The 17,174-nt window shown below is 52.0% G+C and overlaps 6 protein-coding genes across 6 annotated transcripts; 2 read left to right on the forward strand and 4 right to left on the reverse strand.

Annotated features, from left to right (window-relative positions):
- Positions 1-1,273: 1,273 nt before the first annotated feature.
- N7459_005627 (transcription factor domain-containing protein) lies at positions 1,274-3,722 on the reverse strand (the record flags this gene model as incomplete). The annotated part of the gene is made up of 7 exons (XM_056944811.1): positions 1,274-1,491; positions 1,545-2,051; positions 2,107-2,372; positions 2,427-2,864; positions 2,925-3,245; positions 3,340-3,411; positions 3,475-3,722. 7 exons carry the CDS (start codon positions 3,720-3,722, stop codon positions 1,274-1,276), a joined length of 2,070 nt encoding a protein of 689 aa, XP_056799146.1.
- Positions 3,723-6,428: 2,706 nt separating this feature from the next.
- On the forward strand, positions 6,429-8,149 carry N7459_005628 (Arginine permease CAN1; the record flags this gene model as incomplete). Its single annotated transcript, XM_056944812.1, has 2 exons — positions 6,429-6,618; positions 6,699-8,149. The coding sequence occupies 2 exons, from the start codon at positions 6,429-6,431 to the stop codon at positions 8,147-8,149; spliced, it is 1,641 nt and encodes a 546-aa protein (XP_056799147.1).
- Positions 8,150-8,418: 269 nt separating this feature from the next.
- N7459_005629 (Major facilitator superfamily domain general substrate transporter) lies at positions 8,419-9,956 on the reverse strand (the record flags this gene model as incomplete). Its single annotated transcript, XM_056944813.1, has 4 exons — positions 8,419-9,210; positions 9,266-9,526; positions 9,574-9,671; positions 9,728-9,956. 4 exons carry the CDS (start codon positions 9,954-9,956, stop codon positions 8,419-8,421), a joined length of 1,380 nt encoding a protein of 459 aa, XP_056799148.1.
- Positions 9,957-12,042: 2,086 nt separating this feature from the next.
- Positions 12,043-13,839, forward strand: N7459_005630 (MFS transporter; the record flags this gene model as incomplete). The annotated part of the gene is made up of 1 exon (XM_056944814.1): positions 12,043-13,839. One exon carries the CDS (start codon positions 12,043-12,045, stop codon positions 13,837-13,839), a length of 1,797 nt encoding a protein of 598 aa, XP_056799149.1.
- Positions 13,840-13,952: 113 nt separating this feature from the next.
- On the reverse strand, positions 13,953-14,398 carry N7459_005631 (Phosphoesterase; the record flags this gene model as incomplete). The annotated part of the gene is made up of 2 exons (XM_056944815.1): positions 13,953-14,272; positions 14,302-14,398. The coding sequence occupies 2 exons, from the start codon at positions 14,396-14,398 to the stop codon at positions 13,953-13,955; spliced, it is 417 nt and encodes a 138-aa protein (XP_056799150.1).
- A 53-nt stretch (positions 14,399-14,451) lies between these two features.
- Positions 14,452-15,237, reverse strand: N7459_005632 (uncharacterized protein; the record flags this gene model as incomplete). Its single annotated transcript, XM_056944816.1, has 1 exon — positions 14,452-15,237. The coding sequence occupies one exon, from the start codon at positions 15,235-15,237 to the stop codon at positions 14,452-14,454; it is 786 nt and encodes a 261-aa protein (XP_056799151.1).
- Positions 15,238-17,174: the final 1,937 nt, after the last annotated feature.

A 17,174-nucleotide genomic window follows, 5' to 3' on the forward strand; every position in this document is an offset into this window, starting at 1 on the left:
ACGAAGCACAGGCAAACGCCCCGTGGGGATGCGACTAGTGAATAGTCACACTGTCAGAATGATCTATTCTGAAAATCCCCGCATTCATAGTCATTTTGGCCAAGTGGACCTCGCTGGAGATATCCAGTATGGGCACGACGGCCACAGACCAAGCCCTTCAAGGGATGTCACCAGAGCGCCCATGGATAGGAGTCTAGATAGAAAACGATCAAGGCCCATGCTGGTCAGGGGTTCCATGTGAGCATGCACATGTGTGAAACGCATTGAAGCCGCCATCTGGAGAGCCCAGGTACTTGGTTTGGGAATAGCATCTTCGTGGTACACACCCAGGCCACCGGGCAATTGTATCCACAACCAGCCAGGGATCACGACGGAGATGCCCCAGATTGGTGGCGACGTTGGGTATTCCTCGCGTGTTGTTCCCAAGCCGCCACACCGACACTCCCAGCATGAATGCTTCGAGTTTCACTGCGGCTGTCGCATTGGGCCAGACATGAATATGCATGCACTTGTACACAAATACTTGGGAGTCCAGAATAACTTTGCCGGAGAAATAAGCATGAGCTTCAGGATCAGTTGCATGATATGGTGACTGCAGCCCTTGTGCTTCAGCATGTGAATCAGGATACCCCTTCACCGGTTGATAATCTGCCATCGGTGGCATACTCACAGCGACTCAAGTAGTGTGAACCATGCTCGGGCCTCTATCAACATGTTGTGCACCCAGCCCAAGTAAGCTCCTCCATGTAGTTGGACCATGGACTTCAAGTCATGCTGCGAGATCTGACAGGCATTGCCCAAACGATCTATGAATATTTTAGCATTCGACGACAAAAAAAAAGCTAGAACATGCGCGTGTTGAGTTTACTATTTTTAAATCTGCGCCGTGGCTTGCTCTAGTCGTAGATCATGACTGGGGCCATGTCCAAAACACTCCTGATTGACGGCCAGGTGTGAGATGGGCTTCTCCCAACCGACTCATTGGGCCGAAGACACGTTTGAAATGATTCGCAGGGCTCGCTGCCGCTGCAGGCGAAATCCAAATCCAGTCGCCCAGCCGGCCTGGGCAAAGGATCATGTCTCGTCTATATCGGCGAGGGAGTTGACCTAGATGAATTCACGATCGTCCATATCATTCAAGTTCAAGAAGGCCTTCTTCTGCGCGCCGCAATTCACTTTTATCTGCATGATATCTTCGCTCCAACCCGCTAGAAACTGCCCTATAGACTGACAACCAAGAATGTGCATTCAGAATCACAAGAACCGTGCCCCGTTATAAGACCGGAGGAGCAACAAAGCTGTCAGGAATGCCATCGAAAACCCAGTTCAGTGAGTCAAACACTTCAGAAAACCCTGCTTCGCTGAAGAATGCGCCGCTTTCGTCGAATTGAGTGGGCAGCATCATGGACGGATCTTCAAGCGAGCTATCCTGTTGTCGACCCATGAGCCCTACTGTCGCCGATAAATCTTGATTTGCCGCTGCCGCTGCCGCTGGATACTACTGTTAGTGGTATAAAACCAGATATATGGGTACGGAGACCTACCCTGGATTTCCTCGATGCTCTTCACGGGTCGGAACCGCTGTCGCCAACGCCACACCATGTCATAAACGTGGCTCATGCTCATCCGACAGCGAACCTTGAGCTGGAGCCCATCCTCCCCGGCAGGCTCTGGGCCGGTAGCATTCCACATCTGGGCAAGGATGTCGGCGAGACGAATGGGTCGATCGTGATCCATGACGCTGATTCTGCGAATCGCCGAGATGGCTCCATTGAATAGGAGCTTCCCGTGGTTGAAGTCAATATGACGATTGAAACTGCTCTTCAATAGCTTCATCAAGGCAAATGCTGCCGAGACAATCATCTGGAGAATATAGTTGGTGGAATGACCGATCAGCTCGCCCGGCGAGGTCTCCAAGTCAAGAACCCGACCTAGAAAGGAGGTTGTCGCGATGAATAGTTTCGTAAGGTCATCGCTCCGTGCATTGGAGCCAAGGAACACGAAATAACGGAAGTGCAATTCGGCGGCACGTAGGTGAATCATATTGATTGCTTGTAGGCCATGTTAGCATCCCCACGAAAGAAAGACAAGAGCACGAGACCGTACCGGAGATCTCCCGGCCAAACTCAACCTCCATTTCTCTTAGTTCGCTTTCGAGAATCTGTACGATCACAAGCTTCTCGGCGTTAATGAACTCTACTGGATCCGGTTTGCTGCTATAGAGAGCTTTCGTGACGCGATCGCAGAACTTTTCGATACGCAAGCGGATACCCAAGTCACCGGGTAATCGGTAGTCGGCATCTTTCAATGATGCAGGTTCTAGCGCCCAGTCGTAGATTGTGCTAGGGGGTTGACCGTAGCCGGTGGCGACACTTGAGAGAAAGTCAATACTAACTGCACGGGGACGCTGATTTGGAAACGCTTACTTTTGAGCCACGATATTGCAGATGATCCACGTATGCAGACGATCTTTTAGCGCCTCGCCTTGTACTTCCATCCGGAACGTTGTAAACTCTTCTGCCTGGACCGGACGGTGCAAGCCCAGCTGCATAGCAATCTGCATCATCAGGCCGCTGAGCATGAATGTCGTATCTGTGCGTTGGCTCGTCGTCGGGAGAGGCCAAGTGCATAAAACACACAGCGCCTTGACAACCCGATAATCCTGTGGAACGCTGGTGATGGTGGACCATAGAAGTCGACTGAATGGTCCCGAGAGTGCACTCAGCAAGCCCGGTTCAGACGGGGACCGTCGGCTGGCCACACAGATAATAGTCCAGGCCAACAAAGGGCATCGGCTGAGATAGACCTCAGGCGGCTTTGGTAGATTCAAAAGCGGCAGAAAGGGGTGATAATAGTTGAAGTATCTGGCAACATGTGAGATTCAGGCACAGCGAAGTGCATTGGGGCAAGCTAGTTAGTCTTACTGTTCATATAACCGTGCTACACGTGCGCGAGAGAGGGCGATGTCTTCCAGTCTCCAAGGCGTATTGTCCTCTTGGGACAGAATAGACGCATCTCGCTGCATGGTTAGAGGCGTCGCCAGAGATGGGTGCGGTTCTACTGGCGCTGAGACTGGACGTGAGGCCCGGTCGACACCAGGGGCCGAGTCCCGGCGATCAAAGACCTCTTCCGAGCATTGCGATAGCTCATCGCCTGTATGCGACTCGATTTTCTGCTCATATTCTGGATTCGTGGCCAAGCGGCGACGGAGGTCTGCAATCTCCTTTTCCATTTCCGCATTGCGCCTGTCAAAGAATTTAGCATGGCCTCGCGCAACAGCAATGACAGGGCTGGGAGGAATGACCTTCTCTTTGAGATGCGCTTGAAAGACTGTTCTACCTTACAATCGATACCCAGCCGGCGGCAGCGCGAGCACACGTCCGCCGGGTTTTGGACGATATCACATCGTAGCTATTTCAACGCAGCGACGGCATCAGCACGGTGGTTACGGCCGGGAGTGCCGTTTGGGCGTACGAGACGCCGGTCGGGGGGATCTGCATGTGGCTCACCTTCTGCTGCTTACACTCATTGCAGGCTTTCCGGCTGCCACCTCGGCGCTTGCCGGTGACAGGCGGGGTCTTCTCCATTTCGCCAGAATCCGGGCTCCTCTGCAGGTACTCAAGGCCCGGCGGTGGCCGGGGCAGTCTGGGGGACCGAAAGTCGCTCGGGGGGATCAAGTGTGGCCCATTCGGTGCCAACAGATTCCGATACTCCAAGTCCATCTGGATCGGCCTGCGCTCGTCCGATATAAAACCCCATGGGACGAGAGCAAAAGCTCGCGGTGTTCATCTGCCGGAAATCGGAAGAAACGGCACGCGGCGCGCGCGCCCTGAGAGGGGAATTCGTCGTGGTGGAGTTGATCTCGCTTCATCGCAGCCGCTGATTCGACGCGAGGATAGACGAAAGTCGGCAGTTTGAGGCTGAGTCAGCACTCTCCTTACCGCAGGGCGCCTCGCGGCAACAAGCCGTGGAGCGAAGACGAGGTGAATGTAGTGACATCAGTGGTTGTGGTAGCGTCGTGGGATGTCTCGTACGGAAGACGGCAACAACTGGCATCATTACTGTTTTCTCTGATGCGAGGTTGGCCTCAAGTCCAGATCACATGATGTGTGATCTCTTTGTGGTCTCCAGCCTTCCTTCCTCCCCTCAACTCCCAGAATTCCAGAACCATGTCTCGTTCGACTGCGCGACCATGATGAGAGCGTGTCGTATTGATGCTTGATCAATATTGGCGGCCGTCAATACAAGTGTATGAATGATCAGCTCAGCAACGCAACCCATCAATGCATCGATGTACACAATTTCCCCCTTTGGTCTTGCCACTCAAGAGCCATCAGCTAATCCAATCCAATCGACGCCAATGCTATTCAAATTGAAGGCGTGGTAGACACTGAGGTTGTTCCTCCACTCCCACATGCTGACGACAATAACCGCTTCCTCGATCATCGTCGCAAGCACGCACATGTGACGCTGCGGATCACGGCTATATTGAATCAGGGTCCCCAGCTATGAGCGGACTGAACCTCTGAACATGGTCACCAGCCATGCGACAGTGGAATGAAATCATGCCTGGGCGCCGGAATTCGCTATCCTCGTATCCAATTACCAGCGGGCTAACCCTCGCGCAGGCATTTGTGCATGAAGCCCGTATACGCCATGTAGGAAGCTCCTGCGGGTGCGGTGTGATTCTGTCTGGATTGGAGCATCTAGCATGGAAGCCCACGAGCGATCTTGGCTGAAGGCAAGACACTGGCCGACACCCAGGCGATTTAATGTCCCGTGGTGGGGATGCTGCACAAGAGTATATGTAAATGCGCAATATGCTCTTCCAAGGTGTCATCGGCTGCGAGGATGTCGTCTAGGTACGCGCGGCACCATTCAATGAATTCCTTCAGAATCAGGTCCATCTGGCGAGATATCATCGAAGTCAAGGTCGATGTCGAGGGTTTTCCATGCGGTGAAGGCGTCTTTGTCGGGATGGCCAGGTTTCGCCTTGCCTGGGGACTTACCATCATCTCAAGACTGCCTAGAACATGGGTCGGATCGTGATAGTGTGTCGATTGAAAGACAGCTCAGTGACCGAGTTGTCATGTGCAATTTCTGGGCTAATGGACTATGTTGCCAGGTTGATGATGGAGCCATTCAAGTGGTGTGACCGGTTATATCCAGGAACAATCGTAATGGTCCACGGGTTGAATAAGGAGCTTACTAACATCACCAGATGCACGGAGACGACGATTATTGCCGGCATTACCTGTTCAAGCATATCTATCACCATTTCTGCCACTATCGCATCCCTGAGGGCGGCGAGAGATTCAGATCACCGCATATGTACTTGGCTTTGCTAGGCTGTGCAGGAAGGATCCACTACCCCTGCAACCAAATTTTAAAGGGGCTATTTTAGTGAGCTTAGCGTGGAGTACTGTACATAGTACTAAACCTATTATAACTTAGGCCAGAATTGAACCTGATTGAAACCATGTAGAATATGATGTAAGAATACATGTAGGTGCACAATCTAGATTACAGGTATAGCTATATAATATTATTGAGAAGGCATAGGAATTGATTAGTAGAGATTCGCTACGTCAGCTGGTAAAAAGTATACCTACTAGCTCGCTTGCTAGAAATTATCAATAGATATAGGAGGTCAATTTGCGGGTAAACTGGTGATTCGAAGATATATTTTGACAGCAAGGAGCTGGCAGGGAGTAGGTGGGTCGTATATAGTGATTATAATCGATTTCTGTACGTCTTGGCTGTGTAAATTTCATATATTCCTAAGGCATTCTAAAAAGGCAGTATTTTCTAAAAATTTGGATGTACGAGTAGTAGTCACCAAGGGCAAGGCCAAGATATACCGAGAGACGGTAACGATGAAGATCGGATCCGAGGTAAACACGAGGTGCCGGAGCTTAAGATCCGAGGTACACCTGCCCCTGCACTGAGCTTGCCTCGATGTTGTTCTTCACTACTCATGGTGAACTATAATAGTTGACGCAATCTCTATACCTCAGAGTGAAACGCGTTGAGCTCGCCACATCACAACCAAAAGACTCTTGACGTTCCCCTTCTATGTATGAGTATACCAGCTATGGTCGTGTTGTCTTTCCCTTGCGGACGCCGTTACCTAAGAATATAAGAAAATTCGTAATTCGACTCCGCGTGGCACCTGCATTACATCCTCCCAACCAATCGGACACAAGCATCCTTCATTCGGGAGCAGAAGAGTGGATCGCGAGTGCCTTCGCCGGAGCCCCACCGAGCAGGCGAAAACGGAAACCCGCGCAAGATGTAAAAGTCACGAAAATTCTGGTTCCTCCAAGTGAACTTCGTGGATTTTCTTAATCGCCCCAAGGAGAGCTAGGAAAATCGGCCTCGTCACTTAGAGGTGCTGCATCTCCAAGTACGCGCCCCCGTCGTGCAGTATGTCTTTCGAGAACCTCGCTCCCGCTGCGCTTGTCGCGCGCAAGAGATCTGGAGTCGCTGTGTCCGCAGACTCCAAAGAGATCACGCAAGATATCAAGGAGAATGATGCAGAGAAATATGAGCCTCAAGCGCTTCCTGGACAGCTCAAGCGCCGTTTGAAAAGCCGACACTTGCAGATGATTGCAATTGGTTCGTGACCTTTGATATATCGTCTACTACGTCACCGCATCCGTGCTGACGGTTGTGTCTAGGGGGAACTATTGGTACAGGCCTTTTCATTTCGAGTGGCACTGCTATCGCCTATTCTGGCCCAGCGGGTGCCTTGATCGCCTACGCCTTCGTGGGCTCGATTGTGTTTTCTGTCATGACGTCTCTCGGCGAGGTCGCAACCTACATCCCGATCCCCGGTGCTTTCACGTCCTATGCAGCGCGCTTGATTGACCCTAGTCTCGGATTCTCGATGGGCTGGATTTACTGGTTCAATTGGGCCTCGACCTTTGCCGTGGAATTGACGGCGACGGGAACAATCATTCAGTACTGGGACCCAAGTCTGAATATTGCCATATTCATCGGCGTGTTTTGGGTTCTTATTACCGCGTTGAACTTTCTTCCCGTCGGCTTCTACGGCGAGTTAGAATTTTGGTTCTCGACTATTAAGGTGGTCACCGTCATTGGATTTATGATCTTCGCGATCTGCGTTGACGCCGGCGTCGGAAAGCAAGGCTACCTCGGCTTCAAGTTCTGGCATAATCCGGGAGCCTTCGCCACCCATCTTATTGATGATCCTCCGTCTGTTGGCAAGTTTGTCGGATTCTGGGCGGTTCTGATCCAGGCAGGTTTCTCATACCAAGGGACCGAGCTTGTAGGTATCGCAGCTGGAGAAACCGAGAACCCCCACAAGACGGTGCCATCTGCGATTCGCAAGACCTTTGTCCGAATTCTGCTGTTCTTTGTTCTGACTATCTTCTTCATTGGGTTGGTCGTTCCCTATAACAACGGCCGGCTCACCACTGACAACACCAACGCCTCTTCTTCGCCTATGGTCATTGCAGCTGATCTTGCGGGGATTCGAGTTCTCCCAAGTCTTATCAACGCTGTCCTTTTAACGGTAGTGCTGTCAGCAGCCAACTCCAATGTTTATAGTGGCAGTCGAGTTTTGACTGGATTGGCACACGAGGGCTTTGCCCCGAAGTTCTTTGCCCGGGTCACGGACAAGGGCGTCCCATATATCAGTGTCGCCTTTACGGCAGCATTTGGCCTTTTGGGATTTATGAACGTCTCCGAAGATGCCGGCACTGTGTTCAACTGGCTGGTGAATCTGTCAAGTGTGGCTGGTTTTGTTACTTGGGCATCGATCAATGCCTGCCATATCGCCTTCATGCGCGCGTTGACTGCGCAGGGTATCTCCCGTGATACCCTTCCTTACAAGGCCATCCTTCAGCCCTACCTGGCCTGGTATGGCCTGTTCTTCAATATCTTGATTGCCCTGACACAGGGTTTCACCTCATTCATCCCTTCATTCGACGTGTCGGACTTCTTTGTCGCCTATATCTGCCCCATTGTGTGGGCAGTCCTATACTTGGGGCACAAGGTGCTGACAGGTGCGCCTTTCGTTCGTGCCGCCGAGGCGGATATCGATACTGGTCGCTCCCCTTTCCAAAAGGAGGCTGAAGATCCCAAGCCATGGTACTGGCGGGTTTGGGGCTGGGCGACGAAATAAAAATGTTCAATGACGACTGGAATGCAACTGGATATTGAGTGAATGTACAATATTATCAGATATGGAGCAAGGTTTGAGAATCTCGGGTCGCGACTCCAGATTTATGTTCTGACATGCATATTACACCATTCCTCCAAACTCACTTTCGGATCACCGGTCGAGCAAAACTGGCACTTGGTATTGGTCTTTTTTCCGACAAATCAAGCATTAGGGGCAGTATGGATGGTATCGGCACTTCAAGAGCCGCAATACTAAAGCCCAGCGCTGCCTTACACCCATCGGAAATACCGTGCGACGACGGAAACTCCACCCACAAGCGCAGTCATGCCTGTACAAAGCACGAGCGACCCGTAGCCGCTGCCATACGCTCCGCGCGCGCCGCCCAATCCATGATCTGCTTTGAGAAGCACCTCGCTGAGCGGCCCACTGACAACGTTGCCGATTCCCCGGCCTGTCTCCATGAAGGGGAATATGACGGTTGCATCGGCTTCTGGATTGGCGCGCTGAACCTCCTGTGAGATGCCCGACCATGTGGATGAGAAACCGCCTGCCAGCAGGCCGTACGCAACACAGAAGACAAACAGAGTTGGGATGGAGGTGGCAAACCCCCAAATAAAGAAGACCGATAGAACAGTGCCGACGGTCGAGATGAGGAGACAGGTTGTGACATGGTATCGGTCGGTGAGGAAGCCCACAAAGACGCAGCTGAAGACTGAGGCCAGGTTGACTAGGGTCACGGTGAGCGACGATACAAACTCGCTGGCACCGAGGCTGCGTGCGAAACTGGGCAGGTATAGCGTCGGTAGGAAGAAGCCCAGTGCCTCGACGGTGTTGCCAATCTGGTAAATCATGTACACCTTGTTGTATAGGAAGTGGAAGTTGAGGCGGTGGTGATTAACCGCTGTCGATGGCGGAAGACGCGGTCTGTGGAAGTAGAGGAAGGGAGCGGCGAGAATGAACAAGGCGACTCCAGATACGCGAAGGGTGGTTTCGATTCCATATTGTTCCAGTAACCACTCGAGTACCAGGGGGAATATGACTCCAGAAAGTCCCGAGCCGGCCTGCCAGCATAAATCAGCAAGTTTCATCCAAATATGTGACAACCCGGGTTCTTACCCAGACGATGCCAAAAGCCAATCCTTTGCGCTTGTCGAACCATTCCGACATATAGAGAATGGACGGCGTATATGCCAGACACCCACCGATCCCAAACCCGATGCCCTGAGACAAGATGAGATGCGTCACATTAGATGCAAAAGAACTAAGTGCCAGGGAGAGACACATTATCACCACTCCAATTGTCGAAACCCAACGAGCGATACGCGGCACCAAAATCATCATGACGATGGCCAATGGGGCGATCATGTACGCGAGACCCTATCCATCTTAGTTTAGAGCATGTCCTGGCTGCAATCTGTACATACCATCGCACAAGTTCCGATCACAGCAATGTTTCCAGAGCCCTTAAAGGGTTCATGCGCACTGTAGTAGTCCTGGAATATTCCATATGCAAAGGCATATCCTGTTTCTTATTAGAGCCCGCCTTTTCACACGTCAATCTCTGCCCCACGTACTCACCCCAGACAAGTGCTTCCAGCATTGCAGAAGCTAGCAAGAATAACCAGGCGTGCAGACCTCCATCCATAGGAGGTAACTTCTCCTCGTCTATGATCCCAACCACGGATTCCCGACTTGAACCAAATGACTCTTTTTCAAAGCTGCGGGTGGAAAAGCTGGGCGTAGAATCCTTGGAATCTGATAGACTCCAGCTCAAAGTTGCCATCCGGTCGTCTTGGTAGGAGGTCATGTTGAAAATCGGGGCTTCGCTTTTTTCAGAGCGAGACGGGGAACCCCTCGGAGGATATCTACGGTTATATGGGCTATCAAAGCAAGCTAGGGATTACAAGGGAGTTTAAATTAAGCTTGCTGGAGCTTAGAATATGACGAAACAAGCGCTGTACAACAAGATGACTATCCGTTGGTCCCACCACTACGGCTATTGAGGGACCACATATTTGGTATCCGCGCGGCCCTGAGTCCCCGAGAAGGTATGTGACACTAAATCCCCTACTGTAGATCACCCTGGGAGAGATATAGAGTAGATTCATTGGATCATATGAGTTTCATCATTTCCGAGATTCAATAGGGGGCATCCATCAAGTTCAAGATCAAGCATGCTCTCCGCGAAATGTACCCAGTGCCGGGCTCTCCTGCGTCGCTTTGATTCTAGCAAGTTTCTTGCTTTCCTCCAATTTGGAGCTAACGGATGGTTCTGACACAACCAATGAGTGGCGGGTTCGAGCATTCTTCGGGCTATTGGAAGTGGAAATGGAATGTACAAGAGACGATCATCACTGCCCGGGTAGTGTCAAGTGTTCGGCGACTTGGCTGTCGATGAGACAAAACCTCATTGGAGGAAGATAGCGCACAAGGGATAAAGTTGAGCATACAAAGTCCATGCCTTCACTTGCAACAGTTTGACGCTAAGCTTCCATCCTGTAGTGGAGACATCGTTTCGTTCACTTGATACAGTCTTATCTCGGTCAATAATCCCGAACCCGCCTTCACTAATATTGGTTCCAACGCATCATCTAGGGATCAAATTCTCGATCTGATCGCCATACAGGATATTTCAAAGTCCACAGCAAGGTGGTGGCCAACTCCAGGACTCCCTAGCATTCCTCGGGCGGAGGGGATACAAATTTCTCCACACTTCAAGCTGTTAGAGTTTCACTTTGGTCATCGGCTTCATGCGACGGCCTATCAACGAAGGTTGAGTTGAAGAGGTCATTCGGGTTGTTCGTCATCAAGAAAGTTAGTTGTCCAATGTTAACTACATTTCTCACCTGGGCGCTTTGGGGATGGATGGTAAGTAGGTAGTTAATTAGCTAAGGCATTTACCTCGACGCAATCAATTAGGGTCGGGGATTATGTCGTAAGGCTGATTAGTGGCTTCGGTGTTTCATGGTCACTACATGCGGATCTGTTTCTGGGTGTCATATGTAAAAATTCCCGGGGTTTGAGCTGCATGAGGCGCAGTGGTAATTACCTGGGCGAGGCGAGGCGAGCCAAAGCCTCAACTGTGTATATATCTTGGTGGTGTCTCGCCGATAATTGGCACAGCGGACATAATTCATTTCGAAGAAACTGCTATGGGAAACAATCTTTCCCCATACCCACGTACGTTTATGACTTGGTATATATAAATGGACATGTCCGATCTCTGCCGAGCATAAATCTTAGATGGTCGTCAGCATACAGGTCCTTTGGCTTCACGGGATCCCCGAACAATCTCATTGCTACTAGACAGTTTTGCAGTTGATTGCTAACATCATTTTCTCCTTTAAGTTTTATTTGGCCTGTGGACAGTAAAGCTACCCGGGCACGCATGAATAACTCTGAACCCAGTATCGACCCATAAAAAAACCTGATCAATGAGGGCAAGGATGGCCGGTGGAGATACTAATGTAGTTGACAGAAGTCGGCAAAGAGTGAATCCCGATAATAAGTATACATCTTGATACTACCAGGATTGCCAGGACCGAGGCTCGCGGCCGCGTTCCTGCATGAATGCGGTCGGCTTGCCGAAGGTTACTGCCGAATGGCACACAAGGCGGCTGCGCCCGGTCCACCAAGTGGACCAACTCCCGCGCGCCCGTGCAATGAGCATGCTTAATTCTCTATCTCTGCCCAGCTAATGCAGTCTAAGATGAGGCGTGACTTCCTGCCCCGACAGTGATTTTGCGATGCGTTGGGGGTGAGAACAAAGTACCATCGCCCCCTTTGCCCCCTTTCCCCCCGGCCATCCTCTGCTTCCCTCTTCTGATGCGCTGCTAGATCTTGGAGGGATACTCAGGGCAGACTGGACCATCACTTCCATCATCCCACCCACGATGGCAGGAGACACTCCAGAGGCGTCGACCTCGCGACATATCCCCTACTGGCGGATTCTCACAGACCAAGGGGTCGTCACGCCCGAGATCATTGAGCACCCATATACAGGTTCCGGCACGGAAGATGACCCTTATGTGGTCGCATGGCTCCCCAATGACCCGCGGAATCCCATGCTGTTCGCACCTCATCTGAAATGGACGTTCACCATCATTTCGGCGTTTGCGACCTTAGGAATCTCGCTTGCTTCTTCTGCCTACGCGGGTGGCATCTCCGAAGTGCTCACAGATCTCCATATCGGCGAGGAAGTAGCAACGCTGGGTGTATCGCTCTTCGTTCTCGGATTCGCCGTCGGTCCGCTGCTCTGGGCACCTCTTAGTGAGCTCATCGGACGCCAGATTGTCTTCCTGGTCTCGTTTTTTGCGCTCTCAGTCCTCTGTGCCGGTGCTGCGGGCTCTCAGAACGCGTGGACTTTGATCATCCTTCGATTCTTCGCCGGGTCGTTCGGCTCGTCTCCCTTTACGAACGCGGGTGGAGTGATTGCCGACATTTTCCCGGCCGAACAGCGTGGTCTGGCTACTAGTCTCTTTGCCGGTGCTCCGTTCCTAGGTCCCTCGCTGGGACCCGTCATCGGCGGCTTTCTCGGCGAGAACGCTGGCTGGCGATGGGTGCAGGGGTTCCTCGCCATCTTTACCGGCCTGCTCTGGATCGTGCAAGGACTCATTGTGCCCGAGACCTACGCCCCCGTTCTATTGCGGAAGAGGGCAGAGCGCCTCTCATCAATCACCGGACATGTATACCGCAGCAAGTTGGAGATTGAGCGTGGAAAGGTCTCGGTGCGTGACGCGTTCGGTGCTGCCATGAGCCGACCTTGGATCCTGCTATTTGCAGAGCCGATTGTTCTCCTGTTATCGCTCTATATGGCGATTGTCTACGGAACGCTATATATGCTGTTTGACGCGTTCCCGATCGTTTTCCAGGAAATCCGCGGTTGGAGCGAGGGAATCGGCAGCTTGCCTTTCATCGCGGTCATGATTGGCATGATGATAGCTGTCTGCCTCAATATGTACGACAACAAGCGCTACGTACGCATCCATAAGCAGCATAACGGGTTCGCACCACCCGAAGCGCGTCTTCCACCGACCATGCTGGGCGGCATCGCGGTTCCCATTGGCTTGTTCTGGTTCGCGTGGACCAACTACACGTCGATCCCGTGGATTGTCTGCGTCCTCGCCACCGCGCCGTTCGGTTTCGGCATGGTCCTCGTCTTCCTGGGAATCATGAACTACCTCATCGACTCCTACACGATCTACGCCGCATCTGTGCTGGCCGCCAACTCGATCATTCGCTCCTGCTTTGGCGCCGGCTTTCCACTCTTTACCACCTACATGTATAATAACCTCGGCATTCATTGGGCATCATGCATCCCGGCATTCCTTTCTCTAGCATGTGTCCCCTTCCCCTTCATCTTCTACCGCTACGGACCCGCCATCCGCCGCAAGTGCAAGTACGCCGCCGAAGCAGACGACTTCATGCGCGCACTCAACCAAAAGGCCCAGCACCACCAAGTCAGCGAAAAGCAAGCCGAGGCCGTCGCCGACCAGCGGAGGGAGACCGAGCCCCTCGACGCTGTGGACGAGTCCGGCTCCTCGCGCACGTCCCTGGAGCGCGTGGATACAACGTACGGGGCGAACCCCTACGACATTGACCGCGTCAACACGCAGGGCTCGGCGATCACGCACCGGCCCAAGTCCGTCAAAGGCCGGGGCTGGAAGCTGCTTGGCTTTGGCCGAAAATGAGGTTCGGAAATTGGGCGTCCCTAAAATTCGTTGCAAGAGTTCTTTTGTTAAATACCCCGCCTACGCATGTATGTACACTGGCAACCCTATTATAATACAACGGTCGTGAAGCCCTAAAAGTCCGCCGGGTCTGGTAGTGTTTCCGGCGTGTCATCCCGGAAGTGGGTAGTAAACAACCCGGCAAAAGAAGGTGACCAGTCCACGCGTGGTGAGAAATGGTCCAGTCCCCAGAGCTCGGACACGAATTTGAGGATGGAGGTGTGCGTGAAATCCGCGTCGCCGTCAGCGGGCTTGTTCTGGACTAGCCCCTTGCCGAGCCACGGTGAAGCTAGAGCCGTGGGGACACGAACCCCCAAGCGGTCGAAGTGGAATGTGTATTCTTGTCCGTCGCGAGCGGTCTCGGTGTATGTCAGATCGTCTCCGGCGGGGACGTCTATCGGGGGCGCGACGTGGTCCGCAAACCCCCGTGCTCATCGAAGGTGAGGATGAATAGGGTCTCGTTCCACTGCGGCGAGTGCCGCAGGGCCTCGTAGATGCCCTTGATGAAGTTCTCACCCATGTTGATCGGGGAGGGCGGGTGCATGGACATGTAGTTGCAGCATTCGGGGTTGATCAACTGAACTGGGGGAGGTTTCCATTCCGGGCGTCTTCGTAGAATCGATCGATGGGCACCACGTTGGCCTGGGCAGCGGCGGATGTCCCAGCCCAACGGTAGAAGAGCGCGTCTGGCAGGAATGGTGGGTCAGAATAGGATGAGTTTTCGTAGTTCTTCCAGGTGATGCCCTTGTCTGTGAGCTGCTCGAAGACCGACCTCTGCGGCAGACTTGATATATTGAATGTCTCGTCGTTCTTACCACGGCCATAGGAAGTCCCCGAGGTCAAGTACGCCCGGTTGGGGTTCGTCGGGCCTGGAACGGCAGCAAACCACCGGTCAAAGAGCACAAAGTTCTCCGCGAGGGCATTGAAGACTGGGATGTGGTCCGGCGTGAAGTAGTCGATCACCTCGGCGGCGCGCGTCCGGTTATGCTTCACATAGGACGCCCGCTGCTCCGTAACAAAGCCTTGCATCGAAGCGAGCGAGGTGATCAAGGGATGATAGGTGCCAAAAATCTGCATATTCCCCCCACAAATGCTGTGGTTGGGGTCCTCCGATGCGATATTCTGGGCAACACTTCGGGCGCAGACCTGCTGCGGGTATGGCTGCGACACATTGGTCGGATTGCAGAAGTTGGAATTCACGAGCCCGTCAATAGAACTGTTGTACGTCAGACCCCCTGCAAAGTGGTCGAACGATAGGTTTTCCTGCACGAGCACGACGACATTTCGGATGTTGTTGATGCCCGCTGGCGGACGAGCCACCGAACCCACCACCAGCGCGAGCAGTAGGGATAGGGCCATGGCCGATCGGGGGGAAGGAGAGCATGGTTGACCCGCGACCGTGGCTTTCACTTATGAAACGATGACGGGGCTCGCTTCGCCAATTCATGACTCGCGCGGCCCCTACCATTCGATCGCCCCGGGGGCTTCATGGTGGATGAGTTTTGGTCAATTAGGGATTCTGCCAATCGCGGATGCACTCTAGATCAGTGATCCACATGGGAATGACCGATGCTCTTAAACCAGGGCGGGAAGATGACGATGGAGCAGAAGTTTGGGCAGGAGAAAGTGGATCAAGACTGACCGAGTTAACTTAAGGATGATCAGAGACACGAGGCTGCGAGGAATTCTCGCTCTATGTGTGCTGTGCCAGATCCGACAACACTTTTTTCTATGCTTTCCCATTGGGATGTCGTTTTTCCTAAACACACTCTATAAATTCAACAAAGCATGCAGTAGTCGAGGATATTTAAGCTGGACGGAATGGTTCGTAAACATCAGATTGGAAGACTGAAAGGAAAGAATACTACGTCTACAACAAATTTTCAGAGGGGCTATTTTAGTGAGCTTAGCGCGTACATACTACTAAACCTATTATAACTTAGGCTAGAATTGAACCCGGTTGAAACCGTGTAGAATCTCATATAGGAATATATGTAGGTACACGATCTAGAGCATATAACATAGGAGGCATAGCTATAAGATATTATTAAAAAGGTACAGGAATCGATCAGTAGAGATTCGCTAAGTGTTACGGCACGTGCCCGGGCACACTAACCAAACAAGCCAAAAGACCAAATATGCTAGAACGCTATATTCTAGCATGCCCGGGACCGATATAAGTAGCGCACAACGTTAGACTAGGGGGGGCCAGTGCCCTAGTCCTAACACCAAGTTAGCCGGTAAAAAGTATACCTACTAACTGAGGTCGCCTACTGGAGACTATTAACAGATATAGGAGGTTCCAAAATTTGCGCGTAAACTGGTAATTTAAAGATATACTTTGACAGCGAGCAGCTGGCAGGGAGTAGGTGGGTTATATATAGTGATTATAATCGATTTCTGTATGTTTTGGCTGTGTAAATTTCATATATTCCTAGGGCATCCTAAAAGGGCAGGATTTTCTTTAAGAATTTGGATGCACAGGTAGTAGACGCCGGATGATTCAGGCAAGGATCAGACGCAGGAATCCACATTTCCTACCTAGGCAGGCCTGTTAAAAAATACGCTATGGAACCAAGTGTTCAGGGAGGTAGGTCTTCCAAACTCGACTATCGCTTTTCCAAGGCGCCTAGGCGCATACTAGTGGCTAATGCGGTCGGCACTTATCGCAGACCGTATATTCAAGACCACAGAGGACAACCTCGGGACATTGTAGAGCTTACAGAGATGACAAAACTCATACAAGCTCAAATTTACTTTGATGTCGAAACTATGGACTGGATGTGATCATCGGATTATACCGCCTGGGTACTCCTTGGCGATTAGTCTTCACATGCAGCGATAGGCGATGGCTGATGCAAATAATCTAGATCTCGCAACGATGCCGCGCAGAAGACAAGCCTTGTATCGCGACCCTCGGGCTAGGAGCGAACTGAAAATAGCCACCGGGCTGAGCGAGATCAAGACGATGATGATCTTAGCCATATCAGATCTAACCCACCCAGCACTCGGGAAATTGAGCCCCCACGTTGGGGGCGTAGACTGGCATGGATAGAAAAAGAGTTTGGAGTGTCAGGGCTAGACGAACAAACCAATAGAATCGGCCGGACTAGGGCTTAGTCACGGAATTACATATCCATTGGGTGCACTCAGCTGCACGTATCCCACCAAAAGTTGCAGCTAAACGGTTTATCCTTCCGCGGGTCACAGCTGCGCTGGCTAAAAGTTGCGGTATCCTCAGTGCGTTGAATATCTTAATCTAATTACTATCGAGTCCAATCTCTATACCTCTATGC

Source organism: Penicillium hispanicum (genome assembly GCF_028827665.1).
Source record: "Penicillium hispanicum strain IBT 35686 chromosome Unknown utg000005l_segment0_segment0, whole genome shotgun sequence".
Lineage (NCBI taxonomy): Eukaryota > Fungi > Ascomycota > Eurotiomycetes > Eurotiales > Aspergillaceae > Penicillium > Penicillium hispanicum.